The sequence below is a fragment of the Ursus maritimus genome, unplaced genomic scaffold, assembly GCF_017311325.1.
Source record: "Ursus maritimus isolate PB19 unplaced genomic scaffold, ASM1731132v1 scaffold_23, whole genome shotgun sequence".
NCBI lineage: Eukaryota > Metazoa > Chordata > Mammalia > Carnivora > Ursidae > Ursus > Ursus maritimus.
The window spans coordinates 40,734,543-40,761,355 of record NW_024424786.1 but is presented as its reverse complement, the minus strand read 5'-3'; the positions used below and the strand labels follow the sequence as shown (position 1 = coordinate 40,761,355).

At 51.9% G+C, this 26,813-nt stretch overlaps 1 protein-coding gene and 1 long non-coding RNA gene across 3 annotated transcripts; one reads left to right on the top strand and one right to left on the bottom strand.

Moving 5' to 3' along the window:
• Window positions 1-681: 681 nt before the first annotated feature.
• On the bottom strand, window positions 682-26,813 carry LOC103679479 (testis specific 10 interacting protein). Its single transcript, XM_040639441.1, has 8 exons — window positions 26,406-26,813; window positions 8,670-8,803; window positions 7,845-8,566; window positions 7,537-7,684; window positions 4,991-5,161; window positions 2,347-2,446; window positions 2,013-2,137; window positions 682-1,313 (listed from the first exon to the last, which is right to left on the bottom strand). Exons 1-8 carry the CDS (start codon window positions 26,493-26,495, stop codon window positions 1,190-1,192), a joined length of 1,614 nt encoding a protein of 537 aa, XP_040495375.1. The 5' UTR covers window positions 26,496-26,813; the 3' UTR covers window positions 682-1,189.
• LOC103679478 lies at window positions 1,807-14,588 on the top strand. 2 transcript variants are annotated; one of them, XR_005837170.1, is made up of 4 exons: window positions 1,807-3,441; window positions 3,555-3,798; window positions 4,532-4,631; window positions 14,066-14,588. It is a non-coding gene; the product is annotated as an uncharacterized LOC103679478 (long non-coding RNA). The 2 variants fall into 2 exon arrangements; XR_572961.2 differs by lacking the exon at window positions 14,066-14,588 and adding an exon at window positions 4,741-4,990.

Sequence of the window (26,813 nt, the reverse complement as noted above, 5' to 3'; positions counted from 1 at the left end):
ATGTGGGTGTGTGGAAGCAGTGTAGGGGTTAGAGGTCTCTGAATTATAAGCCCTTTAAGCCAGCAACCTGGGAGCTGGAAGAACCTCCCGCGGGGCGCTCTCGGCTTCGTGGTCTTGCCGTGGACAGCACCTGCAGCTCCAGCAGGCGTCCTCTTAGTGGACTCCCCGGGGTCGTGGCTCTATGGGGTGTGGGACGACGCATTATGTTCTGAGACACCCCCCCCACCCCCCCCACCCACCCGCTCTACAGGCCAACCTCCGAGCCCCTACAACCAGTATTATCAGCAAATGCTGCTTTCCCTCCTTCCTTGGATTTTTTTTTTTTAAGGTCTATTTATTTGAGAGCGAGCACAAGCGGCTGGGGCAGGGAGAGGGAGAGAAGCCGGGAGGTGGACACTGAGATCACGAACTGAGCTGAAACCAAGAGTGGGAGCCTTAACTGCGGCACCCAGGCAACCCCCCCCTCCCCGTATTAGGTTTTTTTTTTTTTTTTAAGATTTTGTTTATTTATTCGACAGAGATAGAGACAGCCAGCGAGAGAGGGAACACAAGCAGGGGGAGTTGGAGAGGAAGAAGCAGGCTCATAGCGGAGGAGCCTGATGTGGGGCTTGATCCCATAACGCCGGGATCACGCCCTGAGCCGAAGGCAGACGCCTAACCGCTGTGCCACCCAGGCGCCCCACGCATTAGGTTTTTTAAATCTAATTTTTAAACTCTGAACTCCCTGAAACTGAGTAGAAAATTCGGCACATCTGTGTATGTGAGCTACTTCTCCCCTTGGGGGCTCTAACTTGAAGTTACATAAAAGTTAAAATCCCAATTCACATAATCCCTCCTCAGGACCCCACCCCACAGTTGCTCTGTCTGGATGCCCCTGTGCAACCCACCTGTTACAGTGTGAGGTATGCACCCCTTTAAAGATCCAAACTCTACCCCCCCCCAAGAGGCCGTTAGGTCCTGTGTTCGCTCTTGAATTCCTAGGACCCAGCATATATGTTGGAAATGGGGGTGGAGTTGAGGCTGTTGCTCTGTGAGATGACCCTGGCGAGCAGCTCCACACCCCGCTTCCGGGTGATGGGACAAGCTAAGCCTGCTCCCACCTGGTGCCTCCTGCTCCCAGCCTGCAGCCTCTTCCCAGCAGCACCAGAAAGTACACTCTGTATTTTCCATAAAGCATTTAATTGTTTTCTTAGGGGCTGGGCTCTTGGTTTGGGCTTGGAGCGGAGTGCCTGTCAGGCTGGCTTCCAGTGCGTTCTGTCTTTGGGGGACTCTCAGAAGAGTGCTCCATTCTCACCCCCATTGACCTGTGGCTCCTTAAAGACCAAGACAGATAGAGACCATGGGCTCTAGCTCCCCACCCCCATGCCCAAGGAGACCTGGGCTTCAGGAGAGGAAAGGCCATGATTGACAATGTGGGTTCAAATCTGGCTCCTATGCTGTGTGGACCCTGAGCGAGTGATTCCCCCCCTCAAGCCTCAGTTTCCTTATGAATGAGCCTCATAATCCCTGCTGTGTACCAGGTTCTAAAGTGTAAGGGACAGTATCCAGGGGGTGATTAGTGTGGCAGCACCCCATAACGGGCTTGGTGTGTGGCCAGCTGGCCACAGATCCCTAGACTACCTCTGCAGCTTACTTGCTCCTGTGTCTTCGGGCAGGACCCTGCCCCTTGGGTCCTTAGTTTCTTTATTGGGATCTGGAGAACGTAACCGAGGTCCTGCCTTCCTGGGGTGACATGAAGGACAGGGCCTGGGGAGGGACTTATTGACTGCTAGAGATAGGCAGAGCCCTTCAGGCTGGGGGGGTGGACCAGGGCAGGACTGAAGCTTCGATTCAGGGCAGGTCAATGTGGTTGCTCACGAGTTTTCTCAGCTCTTCCCTGGATATCCAGCCCAGGCTGGAGGTGGGCAGGGAGACAGCTGGGGGAGACCCTATAGGGCCCAGAGTCCTGGCAACGGCACCCTTTCTCCCTGTAGCTGGGCAGAGCGGTTCTTTGGCTAGCTAGATGGCCTCACCTGGGTTTCCTGGAGGAACCCTCTGCGTCCCTCTTTCCTGCCTCAGCCAGCAGCTGCTCCTCATCCAGTCCCAGTGCTGACAGCACCTGGGAGAAGCGCCGGGTCACTGTGAGCCGGGCATTGACCTGAGGAAAGAGAAGGTTCCCGCTCTGCACCCAGGCTGCTGAGGACAAATGGTGCTGGGATTACTGAGAGGGTCCCAGGGTTTCCAGATGGGCAGTGGCCCGGGGCCCCATCTGAGGGGGCCCACTCTTGCCTTACATCCTACCCACTCATCCGATGAGAAGCGCTGTTCCCAGGGAGGGGGTATGCTTGTCCAGGTGCTAGCCCTCACCTGCATGGCCTGCTGGAACAGGTAGGGCCGGGCCTGCACCCTGTGCTGGATGCCCTGCAGCTCTGCCTGATACTGAGCAAAGCGCTGCCGCTCCTGGCGCCTGCAGGGAGATGGGCCTCTGGGCAGCTAACCACGAACGCAACCCATCCGCACTCTTGAGGACTTGACATCCTCCCCACCCTTACCTTGCAAAGCCATTTCATTCCCATCCTCGCCCTGGATTCCTGCTGAGGTCAGTGGGGTGGAAATTATTTGCTCCATTTTACCCGTGATGAGCCTGAGGCCCGGGAGGGTTGAGGGACTTGGCCAAGGTCGCACAGCTGGGAAGGGAGAGACTAAGCCCTGAGCCCTAGTCCGCAGGCCGTGCAGCCAGGGCTCATCTAGCCTCCCAGCCACCCCCCAAGGGAGAGGAGCCAGCACTGGCTTCGAGCAACTGGGCATCTGCTTGCACAGCCTCTCCCTTCCCACAGCGTCGACACCCTGCACCCTCTCACACTGCGCCTGTGAGGGAGAAGCGGGGGCTCTTGGCCGTGGCTTTGGGCAAGGCCCCGCTCTGGGCTCAGTTTTCTCTGCACTATGGCAGGAATTGGACAAGTTTGTCACCATTCTCTGTGGTTCTTATAAGCACACAACTTAGAAAATGGGATGGAGGAACAAAAGAATTATGTTGCAAATGAAAGAACAAGATCAGGGTTCCATGGGGGAAGCACACATCCATTTATAAAAACCCAGTTTGTGTGCTTGTCTGAAATATGTGTGCTCGTCAAGCTGAGTATCCGGGCAGCAAGAGAAGCCCTCTGGCCACACTACACACGGGACCAGGAATCCTGTGAAGCACGAAGAGAGGTCTTAGGGTGTGGTGGCAGCCCCCATACACAGAACGGCAGGGGAGAAGCAGACAAGATTCCAAGACTTATGTTGGGACCTCTAGCAAACGTGCAGGGGCCCCACGGAAAAACACTGCCTTGCCGGACCAGGACCCTTGGCTATGTGCCAGGGAAGGAACCTTCCTCCATTCTCGAAGAAGAGATGAACTTGAAAACCCGTGGCCAGGAGCAGAAGTTATTGCAAAATGGAGTCTTCAGCATTCAAGAGGTAATTTCAGCAGTTACAAAAGGCGGGGGTGGGGAGTGAGCTGGCATCAGTCTCTGTCTCGCCTATGATGTCATGGATATTTTTCCTTCTTGATTCTTGATGCTGTTTGTTAGAATTGAGAGGAAGTCTGTGTCTTGGAGCCCCAAGCAGAAAGGAAGCTTGTGACTGGATGTCAGCCCTGTCCAACATCTGGAAGGAAAGGAAGGCACATAGCCTCCCTACCACAGCCGACCTCTCTTGAGCCCGCCCCTCCTGTGCCGGGCAGAGCCATTGCAGCTCAGAGACAGCAAAAGTCACAGGATGTAAGGGCTGAGAGACCCCTGGGGAAAACATCTGCTCTCAAGTAGAAAATAAAAGGTATGTGTGAAACGCTCCTCTCACTGACCTCTGTCCCTTGGAGCTCTGAACCTTGGGCTTCCTGCCTTATTGAGAAAATAAATACACAAACAATGAACTTGAGGTCTGGCAAGGAGAAGGCATCTCCCTGATCCCCGGCCAAGGATTCGTTTAAAATACCCTTGACTTCTTAGAGCCCTGGTTTTCTCATCTTCAAAATTGGGGATGATAAGACTGAGCTTCAAAGAGTAGGTGATCAGAGCCCTATTGAGTCCTTGGTGGCCCCACTGCAGGGCAGAGACCCTCTGGTCCCTTCGCAGTGCTCCACTCAACCTTGCCCTAGTCCTTCTCCCAGGGTGAAAGGAGATGAGGTGTGGAAAGGGCTGCCCTGCCGCCGGCTGCACCCAGAAGCTGCTCAATGTCCGTGACTCTGGTGATCTCGTTTATGTGTGTTATCTGTTTCACTAGGTAGGGCTTTGGGGGGAGGACCTGGCGCACTTTATCTACAGATTGCATATCCGAGCCCTTGGAGACGGGGTAGCAGGGTGGCTGGGTGGCTGCCCAAGTCGGAATCATAGTTTTACAGCTCACTTGTGACCTTTGGCAAATTATTTGAGCTCTCTGAGCTCCGTTTCCTCCTCTGTCAAATTATGGGACTGATGATAATACCCACTTTGTGGGCCTGTTATGAGTCTTAAAAAGATTTGCTTTTAAATACACATTTGCCTATTTCTTTTTAATGGTCAACGTATAGGAAGAGAGTAAAACAGATGACTCTTCACCTGATGGCGAGCAGCGGTCGTCGCCAGGAGCGAGATCATAGGCACCGTGTCCGCGCTCCGTGAACGATTTTGGTAATATCTGCATTTTGATAATAAACCTGAATGGCTTGTGAAATCAGAAAAACAGGATTTGAACGTGTGGTAACGCATGTAGACCGTTTTAACCATGTGCTTCTGACAGCTGCAGGATGGCTGTTGTTGACCGGGTGACCTTGGCTCTACCCCTTCGCCTCGTGTGCCTCAGTGTCTTCATCTGTAAAGTGTGGCCAGGTGACCTGGCCCGCCCGCCAGGGCTGGAGGACGGTTGTGGAGACTCGGCCCTGAGGGAAGGGGAGGCCTAGGTCTCCTTTGTCCTTCCTCTGGTATCTGACATCTCGCACTGCCTTCCCTGCCCTCTCCCCACCGGGCCCTCCCCAGCCCAGGCTTCCTACCTCAGCTCCTCCAGCTTGCGCTGGACGGCGCCTGGCCCCTGGGTCCCTCTGGGTGCATAGGCCGCCAGGCATCGAGCCACCTGCCGCTGGACCCGCTGCTCCCGGGCCCTGCGCAGCTCGGCCTGCTGCCTCTCCTCCTGCTGCTGCCGCTCCCAGGCCTGCAGCAGGCTTCTTGGGTAGGGAGAGGGGAAGAAGAGGATGGGAGAATTCTGGGGGGGAGCAGCAGTCTCATGGAGGCCAGGGGCAGGGAGAGGAGTATGGGGGCCTGAGGGAGGGATCACAGGCCTGGGGGATGGGGTTTGTCATGGAAGTCTGACATGACGAGGGCTGCATGTGGGACTCGGCCCTCAGGTCCACCTCACGGNCTTTCCCTACTCTTCTGGAAGCCTCCTCCCACTCCAGCCAGCTGGGTGCCCCAACTCTGAATATCCTCAGCCCTGTGAGGCTTGGTGCCCCTGTGCCCTCACCCATTTTGCTAACTTGCCCTGGCAAAGCAGCTCTTCTGAGGGCAGGGCCAGATCTTGTTCTCTCTGACCCCCATGTCTGGTAGGAACTAGGTTCATGCCTTTTGGTTTGAAGGACAGATAGATGAATGGATGTGAAACAGAAACAAAGTAGTGATGGGATCAATGGATGGATGAAGGGCTGGACAAATGGTGTGAATGGTTGAATAGACAACACCTAGCTCCACCTGGAACATTCTTCCCTTAGCTCTGATGGCCAGTTCCTTGCCAATGAGGTCTTTGCTCAGATCCCAGAGAGAGACTCCCTGGCCACCCCTTTCTACCTCCCAGGTATTTTCCATTTCTGGCTATACATTTTGTTCATTTCTTTATTAATTTTCTTTCATCCCACATAGAGTGTAAGCCTCATGAGAGCAGGGTCCTTACCCCTCTCTTCACCACCAGTGTATCCCCAGCCCCTAGAACAGTGCTTCACATAAATGGAAACTCAGTGTTGGTGAATTCATGCATAATCCAATCATGGTTGAACAAATTAAAGGGACGATGCACTCATTCACTCAACACATACTTCTTGAGCACCAACTAGGTGCCCCGTTCAGTGTAGGGCACCAGGGAGGCCATGACCAATAAGATCGGCACCTGTCCTCAGGGAGCTCTAAGCCTATACACAGGGAGAGACAGGCAGCCCGGCACTCCAATGCAAGGCCACGTGGCAAGAGCTGTGGCAGAGGGAAGCCCAGGGGAGAGCTTCCTGGAGGGCGCCTGACTTGGAAGTCAAAAGATGCATCGAGTTAGCTGGGTGAATAAGGGAGGGGGCAGTCCTGGAAGAGGAGGGAGGGAGAGCATGGGGCATTCTAGCCCTTCTGGCTGGCTAGTGTGGGAGACAGGGGCCTCCTTCCCGAGAAATCTGAGCTTTGTTCCAAGTGCGCTGGGCATCATGGGAAGCAAGCAGGGGATGACTGAGTAAGAGTTGAGGTGCGCCACCAGAATGCTGAAATGGATTCTCACCTGCCACTTCTAACCAGTCACCAAGACCTGCTGAGCCAGCCCCCAAATATCTCTTAAATGGATCCCCCTCTCCATTCATGTAGCCATCTGGTTCAGGCCCTTATCATCCCTCGCCTAGACAATGCAACAGGGCCCCTTCCCAGGCTTCCCCCTCTGCTCCCATTGTCTTTTGTTCAAGCCCCAAGTATAGCAGCTGTTTAACTCTGCTGCCCTCATTGCTGTCTAGCCCACCTGTCTCTTTTTCCAGCAGACCTTGACTTTCTTAGGGCTGGGGCCAAGTCTTTTTATTTTTACATCCTAAGCACCCATGAGTAGATACGCAACATATGTTGTGTTAATCATTAGTTAATAGATTAATGGATGGATAGAAGACAGGAAATGAATGAAAAGTGGTTTGTGTCAAGACACCTGGGCAAGCAGACAGAGATGGATGGATGGGTGGGTAGATGGATGGGTGGATGGACAGATGGGTTGATGGATAGATGGGTGGGTGGATGAATGGGTGGGTGGATGGATGGGTAGGTAAATGGATAGATGGATGGATGGGTGGATGGATGGGTAGGTAAATGGATGGATGGGTGGGTGGGTGGATGGGTGGATGGACAGATGGGTTGATGGATAGATGGATGGATGGATGGGTAGGTAAATGGATGGATGGATGGGTGGGTGGGTGGATGGGTGGATGGACAGATGGGTGGATGGATGGATGGATGGATGGATGGATGGGTAGATGGATGGATGGATGGGTGGGTGGGTGGATGGGTGGATGGACAGATGGGTTGATGGATAGATGGATGGATGGATGGATGGATGGGTAGGTAAATGGATGGATGGGTGGGTGGGTGGATGGATGGGTGAGTGGGTGGATAGATGGGTAAATGGGTGGGAGGGTGGATTGATGGATGGGTGGATGGGTGGATGGATGGATCCAAAGAAGATTGGATGACCAGAAGATTAGAGAATGGATAAATGAAGGAATGAATGAGAGGATGAATGATTCAGCATCTCTGGAGAACTGGCTCCTTCTCTACTCCCACCCCTTTCTTCCCATCCTCCTTTCTCTTCCCACCTTACCTCGTGGCCTCCTGTCGTTTGTGGAAGGTACGGTTAGGAAAGTTGGCAAACAGAAAATTCTCTTCATCTCTCAAGGCATAGGACTTCCCACTCCGATTGGAGGCCTGGACAGCAGCCCGCAAAGCCTTCCAGGGTTGCTTTTCAGGGCCTGTCCACAGTGGGACAAGTCAGAGAGTAGCCTCCCTCCCAGCCCATTGGGCAATCCCGCCCAACACCTGGAGCACAGCACAACCCTGTCTTCCCAACTCAACCACTCCTTCCAACGGCGTAGTTCCCAGGGGACCCAGGCATTGCTAGCCCACGCTCACCACAGTCCAAGTCTTGCTGTAACTGCCACTGCAGCTTCTCCAGGTCCCACGGCCCCTCCAGCTCCTTGGCCCTTGACTTCCTCCTCTGCGATCTTCTGAGGTTGGAGCTGGAGCTGTTACCCTTGCACCGCAGGTCACCCTCATCGGAGGCCTCCTTGCCAACATTCCGCCCCTTTCTTTGAGAGCCAGCCCTCCTTCTATGGGGGGCCCTGTGCTCCCCCTCCTCGGCCTCCTCTGTCACCTCTGTAAACCGCTCGTCTTCGAAGATCGACCCCCTCCTGAGGAGGTGGGGCAGTTCCCCAGGGCTCATGCCCCTCCCCACCTCCTCAGCACCCAGGGCTTCCAGCTCAGTGCCTTCCTCAGACTCGGATCCTGATCCTGACCTCTTCCCAGGTGGCTGGAGGTCACACTCACCGAGTGCCTCCAGTTCTGGGCTCTCCCCTTTGCCAGGAGAGATGGGAATGCAGCCCCAGGCCCTGAGCTGCTGGCTCCTCTCCAGGTTTGGCACCTCTGACTTCCCGCAGAAGCCATGGGCCTCTGGGAGGGTGGCTGTGGACTCGCACCTGGCCTTGTACTTGAGGACTGCTCGGGGCAGGGGCAGGGCTTGGTAGCCGGGGGCCGAGAGGGATCTGGGCTGATGCAGAGCCCGGCCATCAGTGGTGAAGCTCTCCCAGGCCCACTGGAAGGGGAAGGAGAGTTTCCGAGAAGAAGAGGGGATGAGACTGAGGAAGAAGAGAACAGGGAGCAGGGGTCAAGGTCAGGGCGCCAGCCCCCAGTGGGGCCTGACACCCAGCCTCCCACCCAGCCTGTCGCACAACTGCTTACTCTTCAGCCTCGGCAGAGCCGTGCCCTTTTTTGTTCTGGGCCTGGGGCCTCCGGTCCTTCTTTGCCGTCTGCCTTGCGCTCCGAGACCTCGGCTGCTGGCCCAGAATCCCACCTTCGCCACTCCCAGTCCTTCCCTAAGTGAAGACAGGAGAGGAGGCCCAGCTCTGAGCAGCCTCCTGGACCAACTCACACCTCCCCCAGGGGACCCTCCTCTTCTGTGCACCCTGGCTGGCCCACTGGGGTCTTGTTACCACTAAAACCACTTAAAATCACGACCTCAATTTTTAATAATCAAAGATGCCGCTTACTGAGTACCTGCTGGGTACTCGGGATTTTCGCACATCAACTCATTTAACCTTCGCAAGGACCCTATGTTCCACTGTCATCCCTATGAGATCTGGTCTCATCCCAGATGAGAACACTGAGGCTCAGAGAGGTAACATCGCTTGACTAATGTCACCCTGACAGTAAGTGGAGCCAGGGTCTGAACACATTGGGTCTGTCCCCAGAGCCCGGATTTGTCACCATGGTACAATGCTGCCTCTGGGTCCCGGACAGCTCTTCTGAATGCCCCATGGGGCCCGGGACTTGCTGAGTCAAGGTGGAGGAAATTCCTTATCTTTCCCGAAACCCTCCTCCTCCTGCAGTGTTCCCCACATCGCTCCACTGGAAGCTTGGGAGTCATCCCTGGGTATCTTCCTCGTCTTCACCCCGAACCCTTGAAGCCTCCCTATGGTCCCTGCCTGCCTTGGGCCTTTCTGTCTCTCACCTGGGCCGCAGCTCCGGTCTTGGGGCTCCTCCAGCGCCTCCCTCAGCCCTGGCCTCCACTGCCCCCAGACAGACAGCCTGCCTCCAGGCAGTTGGAAGTCCCCCACAGGGCCTCCCTCACCTGCTCGGCCTGGGGGATGTCTGACAGAAACTTGAGCAGCCCGATGGTGGTCCCTGGAGCCTGGAGCCGCGTGTCCCGCCCTGGTCTCCCTGAAGTAGTCCTGCTCAGCTGTTGATGGGTGTTTCGCATATTGGTGTCCTGCCCCGTCCCCCACCCCCATCTGCCAGCCTTGGAACTGCCCTCCCCACCATCTCTATGGCAACCAGTCCTCAGCCAGTCTCAAGAGCTCTGGCAAAAAGCAGGCCAGAGATGGTCAGCCAGGGTATGTGGGGCCGACTTCCTTCCAGGGGGAAAAGGTTCGGCAGGAGGCTGAGGAATGGTCCAGGGCTGGGAGTCCCAAGGCCCAGGGCCAAGCCCTGCCTCTGCGGCACTCTTCGTTGACCTGGTGAAAGTCCCCTGTCCTCACTCGGCCTGTGTTTCCCCACCTATCTGTGCAAGGGACCTCAAGACTGGACCATCTGGAAGGGTCCTCACACCTTATGAAGATGGCCGGGTGGTGCATGAGGTGGGCCCTCTCCCTCCACCTGCCGCCTGGGCTGCCCCCACCCCAGCCCTGATGGAGGCCTTGCAGAAGCCAAGCTGAACTCTCGCTCGGCCTTCCAGGTCCTGACAGGTCAAGAGAGGCCAGGAAGTTGAACACCACGTCCAGGAGGGAAGCAGCAGGCAACCAGGGCCCAGAGGAGGCTCTGGAGGGAGTCAGAACATTTAAATTTCACCCCAAATTAATAAGCATCACCAAAATGCCTTGACAAGGTAAATCCCCATGAGATGCCTGGGGCTGACCAGTGTGACCAGCAGCACCGGGATAGAGACCAAGCTGCAGGGCTGGAGGCCTGGCTTGGCTGCTCACCAGCCCCGTGACCTTGGGCAAGCCACCTCTCCCCTCTGCAAAACTGGAAATCGAGGGCCCATCCCATAGGTTTGTGGCAAGGATTAAATGAAATCATAAAGGCGGTGCCCTGGGTAAATGTTTGTTATTATTACTGCTAACAATAATGGACCGTTACTGGGAGGTAGCAGCCCGAAGTGGTTAAGAGAACAGAGGAGGCACTGGGGTTCAAATCCCAGCTCCACGCATGCCTCCGTGTCCTCTCGAGCAGCATGGGGCTGGTTATAATGGCACCTACCTCCTGGGGTCACAGTGATAGATACAGTGCTAGAACATTCCCACGGCGCATCCTAACTGCTATGGAAGAGCTGCTGCTCCTTAGCCAACGGTGCGGCCCCAGTGAGACCAGTAGAGCAAGCAGATCCCAGCAGATGGCCTACAGGTGTGCGTTTCCCAGAGCTTTGTTTCTGTGGACTCTCCTCTGCTCTCAGACCCCAGCCCAGTTGACTTCCCGGACGGACTCTGGGCCACTTCCTTCCTAGGCAGAGACCTGGGTCTCTCAGGTCAGTATTTTCACGAGGTGCATGCAGACCTCTTCTCTTCTCTAGCCACTCTCACTTCTCAAGGGAGCTCATCCAGTCTGACACAAGCCATCCTTCGCCTTCCACCCGCCCCCAGTTTATACATGGCAGCCCTGACTTCTACGAAGTCCAGACTCCTACCCGCCAACCGTCTGATATGTCACTTGGCTGGTGAGAGCATCTCGGCTTGGCGCGTTGAAAGTAAGACGCTCCCCATCTCAGTCAAGGTCACTCCAGCCAAAACCCCAGCGGGATCCTGGATTCCTCTCTCTCACGCTCCACACCCCATGCACTAGCAAACCCTGCCGGTGCCCCTTCAGAATTCATGCAGAATCCAGCCACTTCTCCCCACCTCCACCAGGAACACGCTCCCCCAAGGCCCCCCGGCTCTCATCTGGTTCACTGCAAAGGCCCCTTCACCTGCCTTCTGCTCTTGCCCAATTCTGTTCTGTACTCAGCTGCCGGAATGATGCTGTTAAGACCAGAGCCTGTCATGCCTTTGTTCAAAGCTCTCAAATGGATCCCATCTCGCATAGAGTAAAGACCTCCTAGGCCTCAAATGGCCTCCTAGGTCCTGCTTGATCTGTCCGCCCCTCACCTCTCTGCAGGTGCCATCCCTGCCCCCATCACTCACTCTGATCCAACCGCACTGTTCCTTCGGCATACCAGTCAGTCCCACCTCAGGGCCTTTGCACTTGCTGCTGCTGCTTCCTGAAATGCTCTCTCTCCAGAATCGCTGTGGTTCACTTTCCCACTTCCTTCAGTTTTCTGCTATAATGTCCCTTGCCAAAGACTGCCTAAGCGGCACGGTGCCCTTACTCTACTTCACTAACCACAGTTCATTTATGTTCACTTATTGCTCGCCCAAGGATGTGGTTCCAGCCATCGGCCCCTCTCTCCTTGGCCACTTTCCACTCTCTTCAGAATCGCTTCTATCAGCGCAAATGTGCTGTCACTTCTCTCTTGACCGCACTTCTCCTTCCCCAGCACTGCCCCATTTCTCTGTTCCCCTTTGCAGCAAAACCTCCTGACAGAGTTGACCGGACTTGCCAACACCAATCTCCCCTTCCTGTTCTCTCTTGGACCCGCTCCCCTCAGGCTGTCACCCCCACTGCCCACTGAACCCGCTCCTGCCTTGTTCCCCAGCCACCTGTTGCTAACCCCAGGTACCCTAATCCTCCTCCTCTCTGGCCACTCCTTCCCCCCTCCTTCGCTCACTCCTCCCCCCCCCCCAGGAGCAGGCTCAGCCTGCGATCCTCTGTGTCCACATTCACGCTCCCGGTGGTCTCATCCAAACTCATCTTTGAAATACTGTTTATCTGCGAGTGAGTCTCAAAGTTCTTGGTACTCCTCGTGCCTCTCTCAGACTCGGAACCCCATCCCTCTCTCCCAGACGTCAAATTTCTTCTCCACTCCTCCGCCCGGATGTCTGATAGGCATCCCAAGGGTACCAGGTCGCAAACCGAGCCCTCTGTCTTCCCCACGGCCCTCCCCAGCTTAGCCAAGTGGTTACCTATCCTCCTAGTTTCTCAAGCCAAACCCTGGCTGCTTCTTTCTCTTCTCTATCCTGTCTGGCAGTTAATCCTCCTGTCAAAGTGTATTTAGAACTGGAGCATGTCCCCCACCTGAGCTCACACCACTCTCAGCGCTTATCTAAATTTACCATTAGAACCATTTTTAAGTGTACCATTCAGTGGCATTATTATATTTACAAAATGTTACCTAAGCCCCACCACTCTCCGTCTCTGGAACATTTTTTTATCATCCTAAACTGAAACTCTCTACCCATTAAATAATAACTCCCCACCTCCCCAGTCCCCGGCAGCCATCATTCTATCTCCTGTCTCTCTGTCTTTGACTATTCTAGGGACCTCGTCGGTAGTGGAATCCCATGTAAGTGGACTCATGTAACATTTGTTCTTTTCCAACTGGCTTCTTCCACTTAGTGTAAAATCCTCAAGATTCACCCACGTGGTGGCATGTGTCAGAATTTCCTTTTTAAGGCCGAGTAATATTCCACGAGTGTATTTACCACATTGGGTTTATCCGTCCATCCGCTGATGGGCATTTGGGTGGTTTCCAGCTTTCAGCTACTGTGAGCAGTGCTGCCGGGAACCAGGACGCACAGAAGTCCGCCCAGGAGCTCCTTCCCGTTCCCCCGGCTGGGGGCTCAGGAGGGAAGGTGCTGGGTTATACGGTGATTCTACGTTGAACTTTTCCACAGTTGATCCCCCCATTTCACATTCCCACCAGCAGTGCCCTAGGGTACCCATTCTTCTATATCATTGCCAACACATGCTGTGTTCTGGGGGGGGGGGGTGTTGGTAGATTTTGTTTGTTCGTTTGTTGATAGCTGCCTCCTTGTGGATGTGACCTGCGGTGCTCTTGAAAACTCAGGCCCAAAGTCCTGAAATGGCCTATGGGGTCTACGGGCCTGGCCCCACTCCCCTGCCTCTCCTGCTTTGTCCTCCGCTGCTTTCCCCACCCACCCCCTCTTTGCTTCTCACTGTTGTCTGGCATACATCAGACATGGTCTCAGCTCTGCCCCAGCACTTTCCTCTCCCTGGATGCTCCCCGCACCCCCAGATATCTGTGTGGCTCAGTCCTTTACCTTCTTCCAAGGTACGTAGTGCTCAAATGTCAACTTTTCAGAGACCCCACCCTATTTAGAACCACAACCCGCCCCGCAAACACACACTCGACCCCTCTCACTCGGCTTTTTCCCGTTGCACTAGTCACTTTCTCACCTTCCCCTTCAGCTGTGGGCCGGCATTCCCCCCACCCCCAGATTCAGACTTTGACTTTTCAACCCTCAGCACCTCGGAATCTGACTGTATTTGGGAATAGGGCTCTTAAAGAGGCGATTAAGGTAAAATGAGGTCATATGGGTGGCCCTGATCAACATGACTGGTGTCTTTATAAGAGGAGATCAGGGGCGCCTGGGTGGCTCAGTCCGTTAAGCACCTGCCTTTGGCTCAGGTCATGATCCCAGAGTCCTGGGATCCAGTCCCTGCCCAGTAGGGCACCTGCTTCTCCCTCGGCCCCTCCTCCCACTCGTTCTCTCAATATCTCTCTCTCAAACAATTTTTTTTTTAAGAGGAGGAGATCAGGACGCAGAAGCACACAGAGGGAAGCCCATGTGAGGACACCAGAGGACAATGACCACCTGCCAGCCAGGGCGAGAGGCCTTAGAAGAAACCAAACCTGCCAATATCTTGATCTTGGACTTCTGGCCTCCAGATTTGTGAGAAAATAAATTCCTACTGGTTAAACTTCTGTCATCTGCAGTGCTTTCGATACACCTTCAATGGAATCTGCTTCCTCGTTCCGCGTATTGTCCGTCTGTCCCAGCAGCTCTCGGCTCCCTGAGAGCAGGGTCTTCGTGTTTGTTCACAGCTGTGTCCTCGGCACCTGGCACAGGGCCTGCACATCCGGGACCCTCAATAACTAGTTTGTGAGCGACTGGATGAACGAAACACACTGCAGGCTGCTGGCCTCTCAGAAATCTCGTGGGAAAAATTTACAAATGTTGCAGGTCATTGCCTCTCATGAATCTTCCTTTGGCTTCCAGGTTGGGACCTAATAGCTGCTTCGTAAGATGATATGAATGCAACATAATCTTTTAATAACTGACGGGCACGGACATCTTTTTTTAATTAAAAAAATTTTTAAATTTCATTTATTTATTTTTTGTAGTTACTACACCCAGTGTGGGCCTCACACTCACGACCCTGAGATCAAGAGTTGCCTGCTGTCCTGACTGAGCCAGCCAGGAGCCCCAAACATTTCCCTTATTTAATTTAATTAAATTAATTAATTTAGTTATTTTTTAAAGTGGGCTCTATGCCCATCGTGGAGCCCAAACTCACAACCCCGAGATCAAGAGTCACATGCTCCACTGAGCCAGCCAGGCGCCCCACCCCCACCCCAGCCAGCATCTTTTAAAATATATACACATATACATGGGAATAAAATAGATCTCCCCTAAGGTGGGGCTCAGAAAGGACGGAGGAGTGGAAGGGGTAGAAGGCATTCTGTGGACTGGCAGGACCCATGTTGAGGCTTTCTCTTTGGGGCAATTCATGGGTGCTCCGGAGACCCTCTGGGAACTTTCTTTTCTTCTTCTTCTTCTTTTTTTTTTAATGCAACTGATTTTTTTTTTAAGATTTTATTTATTTATTTGACACAGAGAGAGACAGCCAGCAAGAGAGGGAACACAAGCAGGGGGAGTGGGAGAGGAAGAAGCAGGCTCCCAGCAGAGGAGCCTGATGTGGGGCTCGATCCCAGGACTCTGGGATCACGCCCTGAGCCTAAGGCAGATGCCTAACGACTGCGCCACCCAGGCGCCCCGCAGCTGATTTTTTTTTTTTAAGATTTTATTTATTTATTCATGAGAGACAGAAAAAGAGAGGCAGAGGAGGGAGAAGCAGGCTCCCCGCAGAGCAGGGAGCCTGATGCGGGACTCGATCCCAGGCCCCCGGGATCATGACCTGAGCTAAAGGCAGATGCTTCACCGACTGAGCCACCCAGGCGTCCCTAGGAACTTTCAACCAAAGCTGCTCCCCCACCCTGATTTCAGCCACAACCCCTGGCACCGGGAGCTTCTCTGCTCTGCACAGAATGACTCTGTCCCTCTCACCCTCATCACCATTGGGCACTCCCTCCTGTCACGCTGACCCTGGCCTGGCTCCCTACCCCCCACGTCATCTGCCCCTTGAGATTGGAGGCTTGCTTCACTCTTGGATCACAGGCAGCCCCTCCCTGTGCAGCCCTGTCACCAGCATGGCAGCTGCTGCCCAGTGTGTCACCTTTCCACTTCCAGTTCCTTGGGCACAGTCGGACTACAACCCTCGGATCTTTCCACATCTCTGGGAACAAAGTTTTCTGAGCCCCTCTCAAAGCCTGAGGAGGGAGGAAGCCCAGGCCACCACCACGGGCTCCTCTTCCCTGCCCCTCTGTCCTCTTATACACCCCCAGGGCTGGGGTGGGTGCTGGGGTTGGTGGCACCCTCACTGTTCTCCTCCCGTCCTGCTGGCAAGAGGGTCTGGAGCCTGCTTAGGAATGCTTGGCTTTTAATGCAAAAACTGAGACCTGAGACAGTGGGTCATTTTAATACCTTCTGAGTGTGCGTGTGTAATTTTTCAACAAAAATAAGATCATACTTTTTTGCTTAACAGTACGTTACGCTCACGTTCTGTGTCAGTACATGCAAAGCCACCTTGGTGTTCGCCATTGTCACCAGGCGTCACAGCTCGACCGAGGTAATGTACTAAACTCGTCTCCTCCTGTCGAACAGGCACGTGGCTCCCACTAGCTTCCCTGCCACAGACATTGCAGCAGGGACATCCTTGTAAATGCACCGTTGCACGTTGGGTATTTCTGCAAGGTAAGTTCCTATAAGCAAACTTGCTGGCTCTAAGCAATTTACATTTTGACCGTGCCTGATCACTCCCCGTGAAGGCACCATCAATGTAGATTTCCACCAGCCATGGTTACATTCCCACCAGCAAGGTGTATTATCATTTTTATCGTTAACTTGACGGATGAAAAAATGTGATCTCGATGTTATAACTTGCATTGCCTTTATTATCTGTGAGATCAGTGCATTTTCATGTCTTTATGAGCCATTTGTGCTTACTCTGAACCGCCGCTTGTGTCCTTCACACATTTCTCTTCTGCCAGTCCTCGGGAGCAGCCAAAATCACTGGAGGATGCAAGGCCACTTCGTGATTTTGATTTTGTTTTTGTTCTCCTTTATCTTCAATCCCCATTCTCATCCCACTTAAATATGAATGGATCCTTGGGAACTCTCTAGTATCATTTTTATGCATTGGTGGGTTTAGTTTATATAAATGGTATTATGCTATTGATCTCATTGTTGTTCCTTATTCTTTGACCACTATGTTTTTAAAAGTTATGTGTTGATTCTGACTCTTGCCTGATGTTCCACAATTTGCATCCATTCCACGTCACTAATGTGTTCTCTGGAAGATGGATGCCAGGGTTCCCCCTGCAGTCAACACTGCAGTCAACACCCTTGTGCATTTCTCTTCGAACACCTGCACACGAATTTCTGTGGCTTATTGACCAAGGATCGAAAGTGTGGAGTCTTGGAAGAACTATATGCCTCATTTCAGATTGTTCTCGAGAGACTGTACCGGCTTACAGGCCCATAGAAGTGACCAAAGATTTCCGTCTACCCACACCCTCACCAAACACTGGTATGATTCGTTTCATGAATTTTCACTCACGTGGTGGTTATAAACTGGTATCTCATTGTAATTTTAATTAAATCACACTAATTACTTCCTTGACCACATCATCGTCAATTTCTTGCATTTTGAGCCAAAGCTTCTGTGGCTGCCTATTTACATTCATTGCCCATTTCTCTCTTGTGTTTCTTGTCTTTTCCTTATTGACCTTTATTCACTAGATTGCAACCACCTATCTGTCAATATTAGCTCTGAGGGTCTTCGTGGAATAGAAATCCTCAATTCTGATGTAGTTGGATCCGTAAATGTCTGAATAGAGGTGTGTATTTCAGATGTTTTAAGAAGTCCTTTCCCTACCCCTACGCGGGGCATTCTGCTGTATTTTGTCCAATTAGGGCATAGTTTGACGTCTGCGTTCAGAGCGGAATGCTCTATATTTTCCTTTTCTGGTCTGTCCTTAGCTGGTTTGGGAGTCACATGAGGAACTGGGCAGCCTTCTCTTATTCCTTGTCTTTGGGAACAACTGATACATGATAAGGACCATTTGTTCCTTGAAAGTCTGTGGAATGTCCCTGTAAAAGCATCTTAGGACTCTTTTGTGTTGCATCTTAGATGATTATGTTCTTTACTGGTTACTGATCTGTTGAAATTTTTGGTATTTTTGTGCCAACTTTGACATTTCGTATTTCTCCAAAAAAGGATTCACTTTGACTAAGTCTTTATATTTACTAACATCCAATTATTTATAAGATTCTTTGATATTTTATTTTTTTAAAGTTTTTATTAATTTATTCATTTAAGTAATCTCTAGACCTGACGTGGGGCTCAAACTCACAACCCTGAGATCAAGAGTCACATGCTCTTCCGACGGAGCCAGCCAGGCGCCCCTGATATTTGATATTTTAAACTTTTGTAGAGCTCAGGGGTCAGATCACTTGGGGCCTGGTGGCCATGGGAAGGCCTCTAGATTCATCTTAAACATGAGGGAACGTGTGACAGGATATTGGAAAAACCCATTTTGTCACTTTTGGGGGGGGGGGGCAGAGGGAAAAGGAGAGAAAGAATCTTAAGCAGGCTCCACGCCCAGCGCAGAGCCCAACATGGGGCTTAATCTCACAACCTTGAGATCATGACCTGAGCCAGAATCAAGAGTCGGAAGCTTAACTGACTGAGCCCCCCGGCGCCCCTTCCTTTTGCCACTCTTGAAACCCCAGGTCCACCTCAAAAGTATAAAGAGATGGAGTGGATCCTGAAAGGGAAACCTTGTGAGGAGACAGATTTGGAAAAAGATCCCCAAGACCGCCCTCAGGGAGTGAGACAGGGACTGCCTTCTAACCTCCGAGTCTGGGGAGAGGTTTTAAGGAACTGCCCGGAGAGTCGGGACGGGCTCCCTGAAGCCATGGCAGCAGCCCCGCGGGTCAGGGGCACATGAGACTTCCAGAGAAGCTGTGGAACCGCAGTGGGAACTGGCCTGTGGCAAGGTAGCAGGAGTCCTGTGCAGAGTGCTTCTGTCATCTGGCAGGGGCACCCGACCGAGGTGAGTGTGTGCCAGCCAAAAGAGAGTCCCTGCCCACACTCCAGGGGTTACAGTCGAGAAGGTGGCCCATAAAGGAGCTGTAAAAGCCCCCGCAGGGCAAGAGCCCACTCTCAACAGCTGCCACCCATACAGCGACCGGCCATCTTATCCAGAGCCAACCAGGGAAGAACTCTCTGCACCCACGTCCCTCCTTCCTCCCTGTGCTCCCACAGCAGATGGTTCTGGGGGAGCAGGAGGGAAGGGAGCAGGAGGGAAGGGAGCAGAAGGGAGAGGGACAGACTGACTTCTCCCTGTCATCAGTGGGGGCCACAATGGCTGGGGAGGTGGAAACTACGTCATCAAGGTTAGAGACTTGGCCACCACACAGAGCTGGGCGGTCTAACAGAACTCACCGAATGACCTCAGGTGCTCCGAGGGGTATAAGCAAACATGGCACAGAAGGTCATGACTTCATTCGTGGGCAGAGGGAGAAGTTCCCGTATGAGCTTTAGAGGGACAGTGGGAGACAAAAATAATCTTTAATTATATCCCATGAATCTTGTTTGGTGAAAGTAGCCATCAGGTAGAAGGGTTTGAGAGGGGGAGTGATGTGAGCTGATTTGCGTTTCTAAAAGTTCCCTCTGACTGCTAGAGAGATTAGACAGGAGGGCGAGGGTGGAATGAGGAACTGTCATCCAGGAAAGGCAGGGGGTCAGGAGAGGCAGGGGGAGGAGAGGAGAGGAGAGGAGAGGAGAGGAGAGGAGAGGAGGGGAGAGAGCTGGAGACCAGACCTGGGCCTACCACCATTTAGAGGTCAGGAGAGGTCAGGAAGATACGGCCCTGGAGCCCAGACAAGAGCAGCCAGTGGGGAGAAGTGGAGAGAGTGAGGGCTCCCAGCCAGGTGAAGAAAGTGTTTCAAAGAGGAGGGAGTGACTAACTGTGACCAGAGCCACTGAAAGTTCAAGGCAAGGCTAACAGAGTTAACAGCTAAACTCGGCAACCTTCCTGTTCCTTAGGCCCCTGCTCCGAGGCCCAGACGCAGGAGGCTCATTGCAGACTCTGGCTGTTGGAATGCGGCTGGGGTTGGCCTCTGCCTCACCACCCAGTACCCCCAGTACCTCCGCACGGAGCCCCGTCTGAAACTTTTCATTTAGTCCGAGACAAATGTTCTTTCCCCTGAAGAACTGAGAGGTGCCCTCTTCTCCTTGGCGGGGGGTGGGGAAGCTAAGTTACTATGTCTCCCATTTTGCTTTGGCTGCTTTGGCTGCTAGGACGTTCGGAGACGACCATGCTATTCAGTTCATAGAGCCGAGAGCTCTTTACGGGCTTCGTATTTATTTATTTATTTACGTTCTTGATCCTGATCTTCATGTTCTCTTTTAAATTCTATTTTCACATTTTTGATTTTCCAATTCTATTTTTCTTTCATCTTCCTGCTTCTTGTTGGAAGCTACCTCGCGTGCCTTGCGGGGGAGGCCGGTATGCAAATGAACCCCATGCTTTCCGCAAATGTACAGAGATGACTTTTACTTGTCAGGTCCCTTTGAGTTACAATTGACGGAACTATATTAAGCCAAAAAAAGATAAAATAAATGACTGGCTTATTTTACTAACTCATAAAAACGGGCAAAGATGCCCTGAGCTGCTCAATTTTGCCTGGATGGCAGGACTTGGGTCCCCTTGCCTCCGTGTGTGTGTGTGTGTGTGTGTGTGTGTGTGTGCGCGTGTTACTCTCCTCATTTCATCTCCATTTCCCTCTCTCTGTCAGCTTCATTCTCTCCGATGGGAATGGTGGCTTCAGGGAGCGCAAGTTGTTGTCTTTGGCCCTTTGCCACCAGTGTGAAGAGAAGACTCTTCCCGGGTAGAAAAATCCCAGGGAAGGGCTCTGACATGTCCTGCCTCGAGTCTCATGGCCATCGCTGCAGCAATCACAGGAACCCAGCAGGAAGTGGACATTGACCAGCATTTCTGGCACTATCGCCTGGTTGGAGTGTGGGGAGCAATTCTCTGAGGTGGGGATGTGACTTGAGGTGGCCTGAAGGAAGATGGGCGGGGCAGACCAAACACTCACCGCATGTCTGCCATGTGCCAGGCAACTATGAGGGATGCAGACGTGCATAAAACAAGCCCTCTGTCCTTGAGATGGTCACAGTCCAATGCGGGAGGTAAAACATGCACTGACAATTAGGATAAAATCAGAACGTGGGGGTTGCCTGGGTGGCTCAGTCGTTGGGCGTCGGCCTTCGGCTCAGGGCGTGATCCTAGAGTTCTGGGATCGAGCCTCACATCAGGCTCCTCGGCTGGGAGCCTGCTTCTTCCTCTCCCAGTCCCCCTGCCTGTGTTCCCTCTCTCACTGGCTGTCTTTCTCTGTCAAATAAATAAATAAAATCTTTAAAAAAAAATCAGAACATGGGAAGAACCTTGGAGGAGCAACAGGCAAAGGACTTGGGGTATTCCAAGGAGGGCAAGGGACTTCTGATTCTGGCCAGGAGGAAGTAAGTTGGACCAAAATGATCCTTTGGCCACAGACAACTAAGAAACTGGACAAACACAAGAAACAACTACTTTCAGATATTAGAAACCCGGTAGCACAGGACTGTAACCCGTGGGACAAGGGAAGCAGATGAGGCGAGCCCTAGCGTCACGGGTCCCCTGCACCTGCCTTCTGCCTGGAGGTAAATCCCGTACCGTGCGCAGGGAGGGGAACCCAGACAGGAACCGTCAGTCTCACTGATTACGGAGTCAGCGACCAGAGTCTGGACAGGCAAAAGGCAGCCGGAATTTGCGAGCTAGAGCATTGTAGAAGAGGAACCTATGTAGGAAAAGAGTCCCAAGCCCTGTAGAGGGATCCCCTTACGCTTTAGGAAGAATACTAATCTGCACACAGCACAAAGGGAAACCCCACAAAACCGGACAAGAACACATTTCAAGAAAAGAACAATCACGGCCAAGCTGAAGACAAATAATTCCCAGAGCTCACATAGACTTAGAAACCTTTGTAAGAAGATTCTCTCCAGTCAGAGTAGAGAAATCTCACTGAATACACAGAAGATTCAGGAGAGAACCAGATGGGCCATGCCTTAGAGGTGGGCCTGAATCAGCCCTTAAGGAAAGCTACTCTAGACCCACCATAAAAGAGCTTGAAATAAATCTTGAAATGATCAAATCTAACCCGCAAGGAACTAACTTACCAGGAAAAGTCCAATACTCTTTAAAGGAATTCAATAAAATCCGGATTAATAATGTAAAGTTCACAATGTTTGGCATCCAATAAAAAATTAATATACATACAAAGAAGGGGGGAAAGATGATTAATAACCAGGAGAAAAGATGCCCACCAGAACAAACCCAGGAGATGGTACTACCATGCAAATTGATTTAACACAGCCCCTATCAAAATCTCAGTTGCCTTTTGCAGATACCAACAAGCTGATCCTAAAGTTTTTGTGCAAAGTCAAGGGGCCCCGAATAGCCAAACAATCTTGAAAAAGCAGAACAAAGTTGTAAGACTCACATTCTCCGATTTTAAAACTACTGTAATCAAGACAGTGTGCTACCAGCTTTAGGACAGACAGAGATCAGTGCAATGGAATTGAGAATTCAGAAATAAGAGCTCTTACACTGATGGTCAGGTGATTTTAGACAAGGGGGCCAAGACCATTCAATGGGAAAAGAATAGTCTTTTCAAGAGACGATACTGGGACTGCTGGGTCTTCACACGGAAAAGAGTGAAGTTGGACCCCTACCTCGTCCCTACACCATATATGAAAATTAACTCAAAATGAATCATAGACTTAAATGTAAGAGATAAAACTTAAACCTCTTGGGGAAAAACACTGGAATGACCTTGGATTAGGCAATGATTTATAACCTACAGCATCAAAAGCACAAGTAACAAAAAGAAAAAATAATAAATAAGATTTCATCAAAATTAAAGACTTCTGTGCTTCAAAGGACACCATCAAGGAAGTGAAGAGGCAACCACAGGATGGGAGAGAATATTTGCAAATCATATATTTGATAGAGGACTCATGTCCAAAATATAGAAAGAACTCTTAAAATTCAACAATAAAAAGACAAATAACCCAGTATAAAAATGTCGAAGCAAGCACACAAACAAAGAAAAAAACAGAAACAGACTCGTGCATACAGAGAACAAAATGGTGGTTGCCAGAGGGGAAGGAGTAGACGGATGAACGAAATAGGGGATTAAGGGCACTTGGGTGCTCAGTCGGTTAAGCGTCTGCCTTTAGCTCAGGTCATGATCCCAGGGTCCTGGGATCCAGCCCCACATTGGGCTCCCTGCTCAGTGGAGAGCCTGCTTCTCCCTCTCCCTCTGCCTGCTGCTCCCCCTGCTTGTGCTCTCTGTGTCAAATAAACAAATAAAATCTTAAAAAAAAAAAAGAAACGGGATTAAGAGGTACAAAGTTCCAGTTATAAAATAAATAAGCCACAGGGATGAAAAGTATAGCACAGGGAATGTCATCAATAATACCGTAATAACGTTGTACGGCGACAGCTGGTAACTACACCACACATATATTACATTGTGTAATATATACAGTCGTCGATTCACTGTGCTGTAAACTAACGTAAACCTGAAACTAAGGTAACAGCGTATGTCAACTATACTTCAAGAAAAAAAACACATTAAAAAATTGGCAAAGGATTTGGACGGACATTTCTCCCACATAGCTGATAAGCACATGAAAAGATGATCAGCGTCATTCATTACAAGAGAAAAGCCAAACACAAAAGCAAAAAATAGCAAATGTCAGTGAGGATTTGGAGAAATTGGCACCTTGCGCCTTGCTGATGGGGAGGTTAGATGGTGCAGCTGCGGTGGGAGCCAGTGTGGCGGATCCTCAGAAACTCAAACATAGAATTGCCGTACGATCCAGAAATACCCCGTCTGCACATACAACCCAAAGACTTGGAAGCAGGCACTGGAATAGATATTTGTACACCCATGTTCATGACAGCATTTTTCACGGTCACCGAAAGCTGGAAACAGCCCAAACGCCCCTCGATGCATGAACGGATAAACAAAATGTGGTGTATACATGGACGGAATATTATTCAGCCTTTAAAAAAAGAAATTCGGACACATGCCACAGTATGGAGGAATCTTAAAGATATTATGCTAAGTGAAATAAGCCAGACACATAAGGATAAATATCGTGTGATCTCACTTACGTAAGATACTGAGAATAGTCAAAGTCTGAGACAGCAAATAGAACAGTGGTTACCAGGGCCGGGGGGTGAGGGAGAAATGGGGAGCTGGTGTTTAATGGGGACAGAGTTTCAATTTGTTTTTGTTTTTGTTTTTGTTTTAAGGTTATTTATGCATTTATTTGACACACAGAGAGAGAGAGAGCACAAGTAGGTAGAGAGGCAGAGGGAGAGGGAGAAGCAGGCTCCCTGCTCAGCAGGGAGCCCGACACGGGACTGGATCCCAGGACCCTGAGATCATGACCTGAGCTGAAGGCAGATGCTTAACGGACTGAGCCACCCAGGCGCCCCCAGAGTTTCGAATTGGAAAGATGAAATGATTCTGGAGATGAAGGGTGGTGATGGTCGCACAACACTGGGGAAGTACTTACTGCCACTGAACTGTACCCTTAAAAGTGGTTAAAATGGTAAATTGTACGTGTATTTTGGTACAATAAAAAAAGTATGTAAATTGTGTACACACGCCAGTTAAAAAGAAGAGGTTGGCAGATTGCATTAAAATGCAAGACTTCATCATATTCTCTGCCTGCAAGAAACCCCTTCCAAATGTAAAGACGCAGATCGGTTTAAATGGAAAAGGATGGGAAAAGGTGTATCATGCAAACACTAACCTAAGACTGAAAGGAAGGAGAGGCCACTTCCAGGAAGGCCTCCTGGAGGAGGTGACAGTTGAGCTGAACTTTAAAAGCCGTGTAGTATTAAGGACAGTGAAGGCTGAGGAAGCCCACCTGGCGAAGGCACTGAGTGTGTGTGTGTGTGTGTGTGTGTGTGTGTGTGTGTGTGTGTGTGTGTGAGATGAGTGGCATACAAGGAGTTAATCACCACACTAGTGGAGGGAGGTGAGCTGGGTTTGACAGTTTAGGTGCGGTTAGATAATTACTTTGGGAGGAGAGGAAGAATTTTCCAGTCATGAGTGCAGTAGGTTTCAAACCCAGGGAGACGGGGCAGCCGGAAGATTAAACCTGAGCTTATAAAGACGAGTCTGGCCCCACAGCGGAGAGAGACAGAGCGCTGCTGGCTCTCCACCCTGGGGGCACATTGCAACCACCGGGGAAGCTTTTTATTTTTTTTTTTTTTTGGTAAGATTTTATTTGTCAGAGAGCGAGCACAAGTAGGGGGAGCCGCAGGCAGGGAGAGAGAGAAGCAGGCTTCCTACTGAGCAAGGAGCCCGATGCAGGGCTCGATTCCAGGACCCTGGGATCACGAGCGAAGGAAGACGCTTAACCGACTGAGGCACCCAGGCGTCTAACGTAGCAACGCCTGGGACCTCCCAGCCAGTTCGATCAGAATCTCCGCGGATGGGCCCAAGGCATCGGTGGCCTTCAGAGCTCCCCAGCGATTCCAAGCGCAGTAAGAGGTGAACCCCCGCCCTCATCTAAGGTCACCTGAGGGGGGCCAGGGACTGGGTTTGCTCACAGTCAAACGCCGGTGCCTAGACTGAGCCTGGCACGACACAAAGGGTCACAGCTCTCTCTATGTATCAGTTAATCCTTACGACAACCCCACGAGGTAGGGAAAATGATGATGCCCGTTTCATAATAAGGAAACTGAGGCACAGAGAGGTCAGGTTATGGGCTACAAGGTTATGTGACTACAGGCTGTTGGGCGTTGTGCTATAAAGTACGGGCAGCATCGCCCCAGAGCCCAGACTCTCAGGGGTGCTTTACTCCCTTAGGGGTGCAGCTCCCGAGATACCTTCTGAGGAGGCCCCTACCCCCCTCAGCAGCTCCCCCCTCCGCCCCCAAACTGACCGGCTTCCCTGCGAGGTCAGACGTGGCTCCAGACAGAGGGGCAGGCAGGGGCGCAGGGGCAGAGAACCCAGGAGGCAGAAACAGAACTGAAGCACTTAGGGGAAGGGGAAAGCGAAACTGGCCCCGGTGCCAGGGCACGGGCCACAGCTGAGACCCTGTGGCTGGAAACCCACAGCTTGCCCCCCACAGAACAAGGGGGGAGGACTCGGTGGCCAGGGCCGCGCCTCTGAGCCCCTGGATCCGTGAGCCCACTGACGCCCTGTCTTTCTCCCTTCCCCTCTCCCTGCTTTCTTCCCCTTCCTGACTCCCACCACCCAGGCCTTAGGTGTTCGCACTTTTGTTTTTGGTCTGCCAGTGACACCATCCCCAACTGGAACGGAAGCCCCACTGGGAGCAGGGTGTCAATTTTTTTTTCTTTTTCTTGGTATAGAGAAGGTGGTCAGTTTAATAACATAAAACAAAACAAAGCAGAAAAAAACAATCACCCAGAAGCCCCTCTTTCTGGTCAAGGTTCTAATTCCACCGCCAGCTTCTTGCCCGATCATCTGACTCTCTTACACAGACACAGTCTTACACGTTTCCAACGAGTGTTATAAGTTAAGCCATGATTCAGGATCCCAGGGTGGGGTCACCATGTACCCAGGTCCCCCATCACCACCCTGGGAGAAGGATGGAGGACAGGGGAGGGGTGGGTGAAGCCAATTGAGATTTTCGCAGGTAACGCACCTTCTGCCCGGTGGTTGTCCCAGGCTGACCCCCAGGGCTCGGGGCAGAGGGACTTGTACTCAGGCCGGTAATTCTCGCACATGGAGACATCGCCCCTCTCGCAGTCACTGCGGTGGAAATCCAGGTAGTCCTGCCGGCAGTTCCTGGTCTGGTTCTAATTGGGGAACTGGCTGTCCAAAGGGGCAAGTCTAGTAGTTCCTGATTTTGGTCTTGATGTCTTTGCCCTGATGCTGAGTCCCAAAGAGAGCCCTGAAGCAGCTCGCAGCTCAGTGCGACCCTCAGCAGAGACAACAGAGTCAGACCAGAAGCCGCAGGTGGTCAAAGCTTTTGTGTGTTTGGGGCGCCTGGGGGCTCAGTCGGTTGAGCGGCTGCCTTCAGCTCATGTCTTGATCCTGGGGTCCTGGCTCC

What these genes read in the sequence shown, in the direction of transcription:
- LOC103679479 (XM_040639441.1), bottom strand. Translation starts at nt 26,495, where the DNA reads ATGTCTCCATGTGCGAGAATTACCGGCCTGAGTACAAGTCCCTCTGCC. An exon ending in GGCTCTGCCGAGGCTGAAGA is followed by an intron (nt 8,567 to 8,669) that starts GTAAGCAGTTGT and finishes CTTCTTCCTCAG; the next exon opens with TCTCATCCCCTCTTCTTCTC. An exon ending in ACAGCAAGACTTGGACTGTG is followed by an intron (nt 7,685 to 7,844) that starts GTGAGCGTGGGC and finishes CACTGTGGACAG; the next exon opens with GCCCTGAAAAGCAACCCTGG.